This window comes from Fulmarus glacialis, unplaced genomic scaffold (genome assembly GCF_000690835.1).
Source record: "Fulmarus glacialis isolate BGI_N327 unplaced genomic scaffold, ASM69083v1 scaffold27699, whole genome shotgun sequence".
Taxonomy (NCBI): Eukaryota; Metazoa; Chordata; class Aves; order Procellariiformes; family Procellariidae; genus Fulmarus; species Fulmarus glacialis.
The window spans coordinates 6,751-16,236 of NW_009235619.1; the positions used below are offsets into that span (position 1 = coordinate 6,751).

At 58.7% G+C, this 9,486-nt stretch overlaps 1 protein-coding gene across 1 annotated transcript in view; it reads left to right on the forward strand.

Annotated features, from left to right (window-relative positions):
* Window positions 1-8,324, forward strand: part of ATP13A2 (ATPase type 13A2) — a gene marked incomplete at its 5' end in the record, with an annotated part of 9,724 nt that extends 1,400 nt beyond the window's left edge. Inside the window, 23 exons of the mRNA XM_009586099.1 lie at window positions 482-559; window positions 825-894; window positions 1,323-1,457; window positions 1,710-1,776; window positions 1,875-2,006; window positions 2,188-2,355; window positions 2,445-2,555; window positions 2,668-2,714; window positions 2,819-3,007; window positions 3,088-3,294; window positions 3,456-3,569; window positions 3,719-3,875; window positions 4,219-4,339; window positions 4,574-4,698; window positions 5,333-5,493; window positions 5,952-6,062; window positions 6,286-6,365; window positions 6,585-6,737; window positions 6,872-6,968; window positions 7,110-7,333; window positions 7,567-7,718; window positions 7,802-7,974; window positions 8,163-8,324. Coding sequence (XP_009584394.1) covers window positions 482-559; window positions 825-894; window positions 1,323-1,457; window positions 1,710-1,776; window positions 1,875-2,006; window positions 2,188-2,355; window positions 2,445-2,555; window positions 2,668-2,714; window positions 2,819-3,007; window positions 3,088-3,294; window positions 3,456-3,569; window positions 3,719-3,875; window positions 4,219-4,339; window positions 4,574-4,698; window positions 5,333-5,493; window positions 5,952-6,062; window positions 6,286-6,365; window positions 6,585-6,737; window positions 6,872-6,968; window positions 7,110-7,333; window positions 7,567-7,718; window positions 7,802-7,974; window positions 8,163-8,324 — 3,034 coding nt within the window. The remainder of the gene's footprint in view (window positions 1-481; window positions 560-824; window positions 895-1,322; window positions 1,458-1,709; window positions 1,777-1,874; window positions 2,007-2,187; window positions 2,356-2,444; window positions 2,556-2,667; window positions 2,715-2,818; window positions 3,008-3,087; window positions 3,295-3,455; window positions 3,570-3,718; window positions 3,876-4,218; window positions 4,340-4,573; window positions 4,699-5,332; window positions 5,494-5,951; window positions 6,063-6,285; window positions 6,366-6,584; window positions 6,738-6,871; window positions 6,969-7,109; window positions 7,334-7,566; window positions 7,719-7,801; window positions 7,975-8,162) is intronic.
* Between the last annotated feature and the right edge of the window lie 1,162 nt (window positions 8,325-9,486).

Here is a 9,486-nt window from a genome sequence, read left to right on the forward strand (position 1 = left end):
CAGGGCAGACTTCTCTGCATCTCTCAGTGCCTCACCCTGGCCCCTCAGCCCCCCCCAAAATGGTCCTGACCCGGCTGGAAGTCACATAACCACGCTGGAGCTTTTTTCCACGCTGCAAAGCCTTTGGAGACCATCCCTGGGGCGCTGGGTGGGGGAAAGCCGCGCTGCCTCTCCCCCCAAGTTGTTGACGTTGCCCCTCTTTGTGGGCAGAGGAAACCGGGTGAAGCAGTTTGGCAGCTGCCCCGTGCTGGATGGTCCCCACCGCGCTGTGCTGCTCGCGGCTCTCCGAACTGTGCCCCTTTTGTTCCCGCTCCTTGGCACCCGCGAGCTGCGGTGGATGCCGAGGAACAAGATGCTCTCCCTTTCCCAAAGGGGATTTTTTTGTCACCAAGGACTTGGACATGGTGCTTGTTCTGCCGGGCCAGGCTCCTGCTGATTTTGACTCCATTTTTCTGTTTTTCTTTCTCCTCGGGCTTGCCAGCGCCTTGGATGAAGGCTGGACCTGCGCAGATCTCCACCTCTCCCAGGCTGGGCTCGACCAGCAAGACCACAACACCAGGTAGGGATCTTGCAGCTTCGAGGGTCACCCAGGGAGTGTGGGTGAGGTTTTTCCAGGGGCCAGAAAATTCTGGAGCACGGGTTTTTCTTGCACCCAAACCTCAAAACAGAGGATCGCCAGGTGTGCTGGATTGCCCTGGCTTGGCTTCTCCACGTAACCGAGCTCCCGTGGAGGTTTGGGCAGCGTGAGGGTCCCTCGAGTTGGAAATGCAGCTTTTGCCTAGCACGCATGTGCTTCCCCCTTGCTTTTTCTTTCCCCTTTGCAGAAGGAAGATCTACGGACCGAACCTCATCGAGGTGCCAGTCAAGTCCTACGCGAGGCTGTTGGTGGAGGAGGTGTGCATCTACAGGCCGGGCTTCGAAAGATCCTTCCCCTGCTCCATGTCCCTCACTGCAAGTGCTTTGCGGGCCCTTCCTCTCTGGTGGGGAGGAGAGGACTTTAGGAGAAGCAGCTTGGGCAGAGATCAGAGAAGGCAGAGCTGATACAGCTGCAGAGGGGACGCGTCCTGCCTCTTTACTCAGACAGGAGCATCCCCAGATAGTTGCAGAGGTGGCGGAGCGTCCTCAGGAGTACTGACCGTAAGCAAAGCTGGGGAGGACGGAGGGTTTGTGAGAAGTCAGCTAATCCATCCCCAGCCCCAGGGAAGGGCCAGCTTCTCCTCTGCGTCAGCAGTTGTTCCTCAAGGAGCCTGGAGGTCTCACGATGGGCTGGAGGAAGCTCTCCGCCCCCCCCAAACCTGCTCTCTCTCCCTGTTCCCTTCCAGGTGCTCAATCCATTCTACATCTTCCAAGTGTTCAGCATCGTGCTGTGGGTCTGCGATGCCTATTACTACTACGCTGCCTGCATCTTCCTCATCTCCACCATCTCCTTAGGGCTGTCCCTCTACGAGACGAGGAAGGTTGGTGATGGGCTTATTTGGGACAAGCAGCTCTAGTGGAATAGCCCATTTTCTGATGGTGTTTGACCTCTGTGCTGATGCTGAACTCCCTCCGAGCCCAGCTGGGTGAGGACAACCCATACTCCAATGGTGGGGCAGGTTTTCCTTGTCCTTCATCTGCGGTCCCAAGCCTTCGAGACCTGTTTTAACGGATGCTTTGCTGTGCTTTTTGAGCTGCCCGTGGGTGGCTGCTAACTGCTCCCTCCCTTGCAGCAAAGTGCTACGCTGCAAAACATGGCCAAGATGTCGGTCGGCGTCCGAGTCCGTCGCCCCAGCGGAGGTGAGTGCGATGCCCGCGATGAGCAAGGGCTCCAGGCGTGAAGCCGTTCGGGACGGTGCCAGGATGACGTGTCTGAGCACGGCCGCGCTTTTTTCCAGAGGAGATGGTGGTGAGCTCCGCGGACCTGGTGCCGGGAGATTGCATCAGCCTCCCCGCGGATGGGATGCTGGTCCCTTGCGATGCCGCGCTGCTGACGGGCGAGTGCATGGTCAACGAGAGCATGCTGACGGGTGAGAGCCCCGGCACCCAGTGGGCTGCACGCCTCCGCCACCCCGGCTTTCGCTGGGGATTTTGGGGGAGAGGACGAGCCTTGTATCTCAGTGGCCCTGCAGCAGCCCCTTCCCATCCAGGCTGGTTGGATCCTGACTGCCCAGGGTGATAAACCTCCCTCCGTGATGTTCCTCACTGCAGGGGAGAGCGTGCCGGTGATGAAAACCCCTCTCCCGGCCGGCAGCCAGGCAGCCAGCACCGTCTATTCCCCCGAGGAGCACAGGCGGCACACGTTGTTCTGCGGAACGCAGGTCATCCAAGCCAAGTCCTACGTGGGCAGAGAAGTGCTGGCCGTGGTGACCCGCACAGGTAATGGCATTGAGGGGAAAACCAGGATTAAGCCACATCCTTCGGGGCGGTGACTTTGCACGTGCTTACTTTCTGCCCCTCTCCCGCAGGGTTTTGCACGGCCAAAGGGGATCTCATCAGCTCCATCCTCTACCCCAAACCTGTGAGCTTCAAGTTCTACAAGGATGCTGTGAAGTTCGTCCTGTTCCTCGCCGTCCTGGGTACGTCTGGACATGGAGGCATGGCCAGGAGCAGCCGAACTCCTCTTAAACGGTTGAACCCACCCTTCGTCTGCTTTGCTTTGTAACCGAGCCCGTTCTCCCTCCTGCACAGCTTTTATCGGCACACTGTACAGCATCCTCATCTTGGTTAAAAACCAGGTAGGGTTGTTGGAGCTGGTGAATCCTCGAGCGCAGGCCGGCGCTGCAGGTGGAGATGGGTGAGGGCTATCAGGATGCCCACCCTCTTCCTCCTCGCCTGCCAGGTCCCCGTGGAGCAAATCATCATCCGTGCCCTCGACCTCGTCACCGTCATTGTGCCCCCGGCTCTCCCGGCTGCCATGACAGTGGGCACCATCTACGCCCAGAACAGGCTGAAGAAACAGGGCATCTTCTGCATCAGCCCTCCCCGAATCAACCTCTGCGGGAAGATCCGCCTGGTTTGCTTCGACAAGGTGAGTCCTGGGCAGTGCCGTGGGAACGCCGGTTTCCAGCTCGGGGGGGCTGGCCTGGACCCACCGTGCTCTCCCCACAGACGGGAACCTTGACGGAGGAAGGTCTGGATGTCTGGGGGGTGGTCCCGCTGGAGAACAACCACTTCATGCCCATCGTCCACGAGCCCCGCTGCCTGCCCGCTGGCCCCTTGCTCTACTCCCTGGCCGCCTGCCACACCGTCTCGTTGCTGCGGGCGCAGCCCGTCGGGGACCCCGTGGACCTCAAGATGGTGGAGTCCACCGGCTGGGTAAGACAAGTGGCAAAGTTGCATGTCTATAAAGATGGCACACATCTTGCTCTGCCAGGAAGAGGGGGTGTTTAAAACCATCCGTGGGCTGCAGTGGGGTGGATGGGGCTTGGGGCTTGCAAGGCCGGGCTTTGCCATCTCAGCATCCGCCTTGGTTTCAGCGCCTGGAGATGACGGAGGAGGAGGAAGGTGAGCTGCCCGCCTTCCAGCAGTTTGGGACGAAGGTCTTGGCTGTGATGAAACCTCCGCCCGAGGAAGAACAGCCGCGAGACAGGGTAGGTCCCATGGACCAGAGTGGCTCAGGTTCCCCAAGTCACTGGGTCTGTACCCCCAAAGGGTGGCTGTGCTTCACAGCCCCTGGAGAGGTTGTACCTCCCAGAGAAGTTCCTGCCTGGCCCTGACACCCGCTCCCTGTCCTCCACAGAAGCACCAGTCGCCCGTGGGGATCCTCCGGCGTTTCCCCTTCTCCTCCTCCTTGCAGAGGATGAGCGTCCTGGTGAAGCTGCCCGGCGAAGCCTCAGCCCACGTCTACCTCAAGGGTGCACCGGAGATGGTGGCCAGCCTTTGCAGGAAGGAAACAGGTACGTGCTGGGGGACGGTGGTTCGCTATCGCTCCCCAGCTGAGAAGCGGCCGGTCCTGCTGCTCCGTCACCTGTCTGCATCCCTGCAGCTCATCCCCACCGGGAATTATCCTCGGTGGTGCTGCGGGGCAGTTCTCAGAGGCACAGGGCTTTGGATTAGCTCCAGCCACGTGGGGGGAAGAAAATAGGAGCCAGAAGACAGGGAAGGGGGTTGGAGTCTGGATGAGCGTCCAAAGCCCTTCAGTCCTTCGGGAGCTCAAGCCCGGCTCCCCTCGCCAGGTCTACGCAGCCCGGGTTCATCCAGGAACTATTTTGACTTTGCTTTTCCCCTCGCGGCTGGCAGTGCCCGTGGATTTCTCCCAGATGCTGCGACTCTACACCACGGATGGTTTCCGGGTCTTGGGTCTGGCTTGCAAACCCCTGAGCACAGTGACCACCTTCGAGGAGGCCCTGCAGCTCCCGAGGTTGGTGCCAACAACTTTTTCCTCCATTTAGATCTTATTTGCTCCAAGCGTTTCACGGGATGCTTTGCTGCCCTGCAGCCTGCCCCATCCTAGCAGCCTGCAAGGAATTAAACCCTAACCCATACTAAAGCAATTGCTGGCTGCCCCCCAGATGGATTTTTAGCTGTTTATACCAACTGATCCTCTCTGCCTTGTGTTGAAGATGGTGTTGAACGGCTCGTTGTATCCCACCAGGGACTCCGTGGAGAGCAGCCTGACCTTCCTGGGGTTCCTCGTCATGAAAAACGTCCTCAAGCCGGAGTCTGCGCCCGTCATTCACCTCCTGAGGAATGCCAACATCCGCCCCGTCATGGTGACAGGTGACCCTGCGGAGGGGAACGGGGACACTGGCCTCGGGAAAGAGACGGGACACAGACGACCCTTGTCGTTGTGCAAGGGTGAAGGGTTTCTCCACCAGAAGTCGGTGGCCTGAAGCAACTGGGAGGGACGGCGAGGACTCCTGGACCCTGGTTTTGTGCATCCCTGCTGCTTGTTTGCATTGCCTTGCCGGTGGGCTCACGGCAGGCGGGGTGTGGAAGGGTGCAGGCTGCTTTTTCATGGATGCAGCATGAACCCGCAGACCTGGGGTGGGTGGCTTAAACAGCAAAACTGCTCACGGTTTCACTGCCGATCACGTAAATGTCGGTATCTCGTGAGCAGGCCAAATTGCATGGCTAACGGGGGGGGAACGTAGGAGTCGCCTTCGGGTGTTTTGCAGCAAGGCAAGCAGCGCTGCCAGAGGTTGAAACTGCTGCCTTTCTTTGGGGTACGGCAGATACGAGATTTTGGAGCTCTTCCCCGAAACTCAGGGAAGCAAAGGGACCCCCAAAGTGGCTGTGGTGGCTGGGAGAGCTTTGAGCTATTCTTCTTGGCTTGCAGCCATGTGAGACCTTGCCAGCGCTGGCTAGCAAACGCCGCTCGCGGTTACTCAGCCCCGCCACCTCTTTCTGCTAGGAGACAACATGCTGACGGCCGTGAACGTGGCCAAGAGCTGCCGCATGGTGGAGCCGAAAGAGCGGGTGATCTTCGTCAACGCCTCCCCGCCCAGCCACGACAAACCCGCCGCTCTGAAATTCATCCTCGCCGAGCACTCCCAGGGCGAAGAGCAGCTGGAGGTGAGTCTCGAGGCAATGTTTCGGGGGGTTTTGTAAAGCCCAAACTGCCAGTCACCTTGCAGGACTCTCTTTTCCCAGCGTCGTTACCCTTAGAGGCAATTATGGGTGCGATTCTGCCCCTTATCAAATGCCTCCTTTAGGAGAAGATAACCTGCTCCTGTTTTTCCCTGGGAGCACGTCAGGCTGGAGCTGATGCTCCAAACACCCGCGTCGGATGCAGCCAGCACCGTGCTGCTCGGGTCCTGCTCCAGACTTGGCACGAAGGGCTCAGTCACACACGCTTTTCATCCAAAATACCATCATTTATGTGCCTGAAATTGTGGTTTAAGGGAAGCTGCTTTACCTCCTGCTCCGTGTGGATTGAGAATGCCGGTTCAGACCGTTGCCCAGGGGCTCAGCAGGGATTTGAGCGCAAGTCAAAGCCCCGCTGCAGAAAACGGAGTTGTTTTTCTTGGCAGGGTCTGCACCAGCGGGACGGCTGCTTCCTCCAGCCGCAGCCCTGCCACTTCGCGCTGAACGGCAAATCCTTCGCCGTGGTTTGCGAGCACTTCACCGACCTGCTGCCAAAAGTGAGTCCAACGGTGGGGAATCCTTCGGCAAGGTTGACCTCACCGGGGTTTCGTGCTGCAGCCTCGCAGCTCCAAAACAAAATGCCCTGAGGGGGTTTTTTTGCCGGTGCAAGATGCCCTCTGCCCTGCTGAGCTGGCAAAGCTCAAAATAACCAGGCTCCTCCTGGGTGTGCAGGGATGCGGAGTGCTGCGATATGAACACGGAGCCTTCCCTTCTTTGCAGATCCTCATCCGAGCCACCGTGTTCGCCCGCATGTCGCCTGACCAGAAGACTCAGCTGGTGTGCAGCCTGCAAGAGCTCAAGTAAGCCCCTCCAGCCCCAAGGGATGGAGGACAGAGGAGGGCAAGGGGGTTAGTCCTCTGCCCCGAGACATCTCTTGTGTGCTGGAGAGGTTGGCAGCTGCGAAATCGCATCCTGCCCTCTCCCAGTTGTGGGGTTATCCTAAACACGGGGGTGCAACGCTGAAGACCCAGAGTTTTCCTCCGTCCTGTCGTGAAATATGGGATCCTTTCTCGCCACAGCTACTGCGTGGGGATGTGCGGGGACGGCGCCAACGACTGCGGGGCTCTGAAAGCAGCCGACGTGGGCATCTCGCTGTCGGAGGCGGAGGCGTCGGTGGCCTCACCATTCACTTCCCGCATGGCCAACATCGAGTGCGTGCCCGCCGTCATCCGGTGAGCTGGTGGGAGCCCTGTGGTGGGGGATAAAAACCAAGGCGGGGGTCTCATGAGTGCCTCTGTCCCCACTTTGGGACAACTCATGGAAAGGGTGTTATGGCTGGTGGGTGAATCTCTCTTTCTCTCTGCAGGGAGGGCAGGTGCTCGCTGGTCACCTCCTTCGGTGTCTTTAAGTACATGGCCCTGTACAGCCTGGTGCAGTTCGTGTCTGTCCTGCTGCTCTACACGGTGAGTCCTGCAGTTGCCCAAATGCCTGCGATGCTCAGGGATGCCTTTGGGTCACCTTGTCATGGCTGGGTTTTAACCGTGACCTTTCCTAGCCCCTCCGTGGGTCCTCAGAGCTGAGAATGGGTGGTTTCTCCTTCCCAGATCAACACCAACCTGAGCGATTTCCAGTTCCTCTTCTTCGACCTGATCATCACTACCACCGTGGCGGTGCTGATGGGTCGGACCGGTCCTGCTCAGGAGCTGGGAGTGGAGCGTCCCCAAGGGGCGTTGATCAGCGTCCTCGTGCTGGGCAGCCTGCTCCTCCAGACGGCTCTGCTCATCACCGTGCAAGTCCTCAGCTACTTCATCACCGTCTCGCAGAGCTGGTAAGGGACCCGGCTTCACGTGCGTTTAGTGATGGGAACGGCGCAGAGGATTGCAACGAAGCCCGGGTGCTTGTCCTTGGTTTTGGCCAACGTCGGCTGGCATCAAGGATGTGTCCAGCCACCATGCAGCAAACGGCTCCTGTGTGCTCGTGGAGAACAAGGGGTCGGTGTTTAGACCCTCTCCTTGCCTCCTGCTTCGTCTGACCCTCCGCCTTCTCCCCTACCTGGCTCAGGTACGTGCCGCTTAACAGCACGGTGATGGCTCCCCAAAACCTGCCCAACTATGAGAACACGGTCCTCTTCTGTGTCACGGGCTTCCAGTACCTCATCCTGGCCGTTGCCATGTCCAAGGGGTACCCGTTTCGGGAGCCGCTCTACACTAACGGTGAGGATGATGCTGGCCATGTGGATGAAGAGAGGCATCAAACCTTCATCCTCCTCCTCAAACCTCTTCCTTCTCTCCCTCAGTGCTCTTCTTGGTAGTCCTCATCCTCCTTTTTGGCCTCATGATATGGTTGACCCTCTACCCGCTGGGCTTCCCCAAAACCCTGCTGAAGCTGCAGGGCATTGACGACTTGAATTTCAAGCTGCTGCTGTTGGGGATCGCCGCCCTCAACTTCTTCGCTGCCTTCGTGCTGGAGGTAGGTCAGCCCAGGGTGGGCATTGGGCACACGAGGGACGCGTGTCATCCTTTTGGGTCTGTCCGAGCAACCCCTTTTCCAGGAGCTGTGGGCACGGATGGAGCAGGGCTCACCTTCGCATCAGGTCTGCCCTCTCCTCGGGGTCCACAGCCTCCCCAAAACCCATTCTCCCCCCGTCTTTGCTGCAGACCGCCCTGGACCATGGCTTGCTCAGTTGCCTCCGCAAGCTGCGCCGAAAGAAAGCGTCCAAGAAGCTTTTCAAGAGGCTGGGGAAACAGCAGCAGCCGTCCTGGCCGCCTCTTAACGAACCACTCTTCGCTACACCCAAGATGTCCATCGCCGTGAGATAGCACGTGTCGGCCTTTCCTCCTGCGTGCTCTGCAGGCAAGCACTGCCTGCTAGCCCTTGGATGCTGTCGTTTATTTATTTATCCTGGTAAATCGAGGGATGTGGCGGGCAGGCTCCCGCAGGGAGACCCTCAGCTGTGAATCCGCACACAGCCATGGCCGAGAGGAGGAGATGCTGGAGAAGCAAACTGGGGGAGAACGTCCAGAAGAAGAGAAATGGTCCAGCTCAGCTCTTCCTCCAGGACCTCTCCCGCTCCTGTGCTGGCCTCGGACCCGTCTCCACGCGCTGGGCACCGGTGCCCTTTCGCAGAGGGACGCCGCCTCCCTTTTCCTCTCCTGGCTGGTCAAAACCACCAAGAAGAGGGTCCCTGATCATCTCATGGCGAGGGCACCCACCCTAGCCTCGCGTCTCTGCTCACTGTGAAAAAAAAACCCCCTCCGCCTTCCCCCACGACCGCCCTAGATGTGTAGGAACTGTTTACAAACCGCCCCGTCCCCGGCTTGCCAAGGATGCTGCTCAATCCCCAGCGCCTGGGGACCAGCCACGGGCACCCTCTCCGCTTGCGATGCTCCTGCAGAGCACTTCTGCTTTCGGACAGGACCTTTGTAGCATTAAAAAAAACCCGAATCTCTTTATTTTTTAACTCTACTCCAGTGCATCGAGGTTGTAAGTGCAGTCGGGAGAATGACGTACCGCTTTCGGTTTCCGTATGGTGCTGTCGTGAGCGTTGTCTAATAAATTACCACTATTTTCTTGACCACTTGCTTTGTGCTGCCTGGTGTGGATGGACGGCGTCGACGGCGCGGGTGAGTATCGGACGGAGCAGGGGAGCAGGTGAAAGAGATTTGAGGGTCACCTCATTCTCCATCTGGGCTGGAAGATGCTGTCCTTGATGCCTGAAAGCAGAGAGTGAACTCAGGGACAGCACTGCTGGGATTTCAGCAGCCCAAACTGAGCATCAGCGAGTAAATAACCCCGGAGCCTGTTTCCAGCTGGAGTTTCCTAGAAAATAATAATAATTGCTGGAAAAACCCAGGTGTCCTTGCCAAGACTGCAAAACCTCGCTCCTTCCAACGGAGGAAAAGCCGGTAGATGGAGATGCCGCATCCCGAAAGGGGAAGAGCCGATCCCCGGGGAGGGGGATGCGCTGTCTGCATCGCCCTC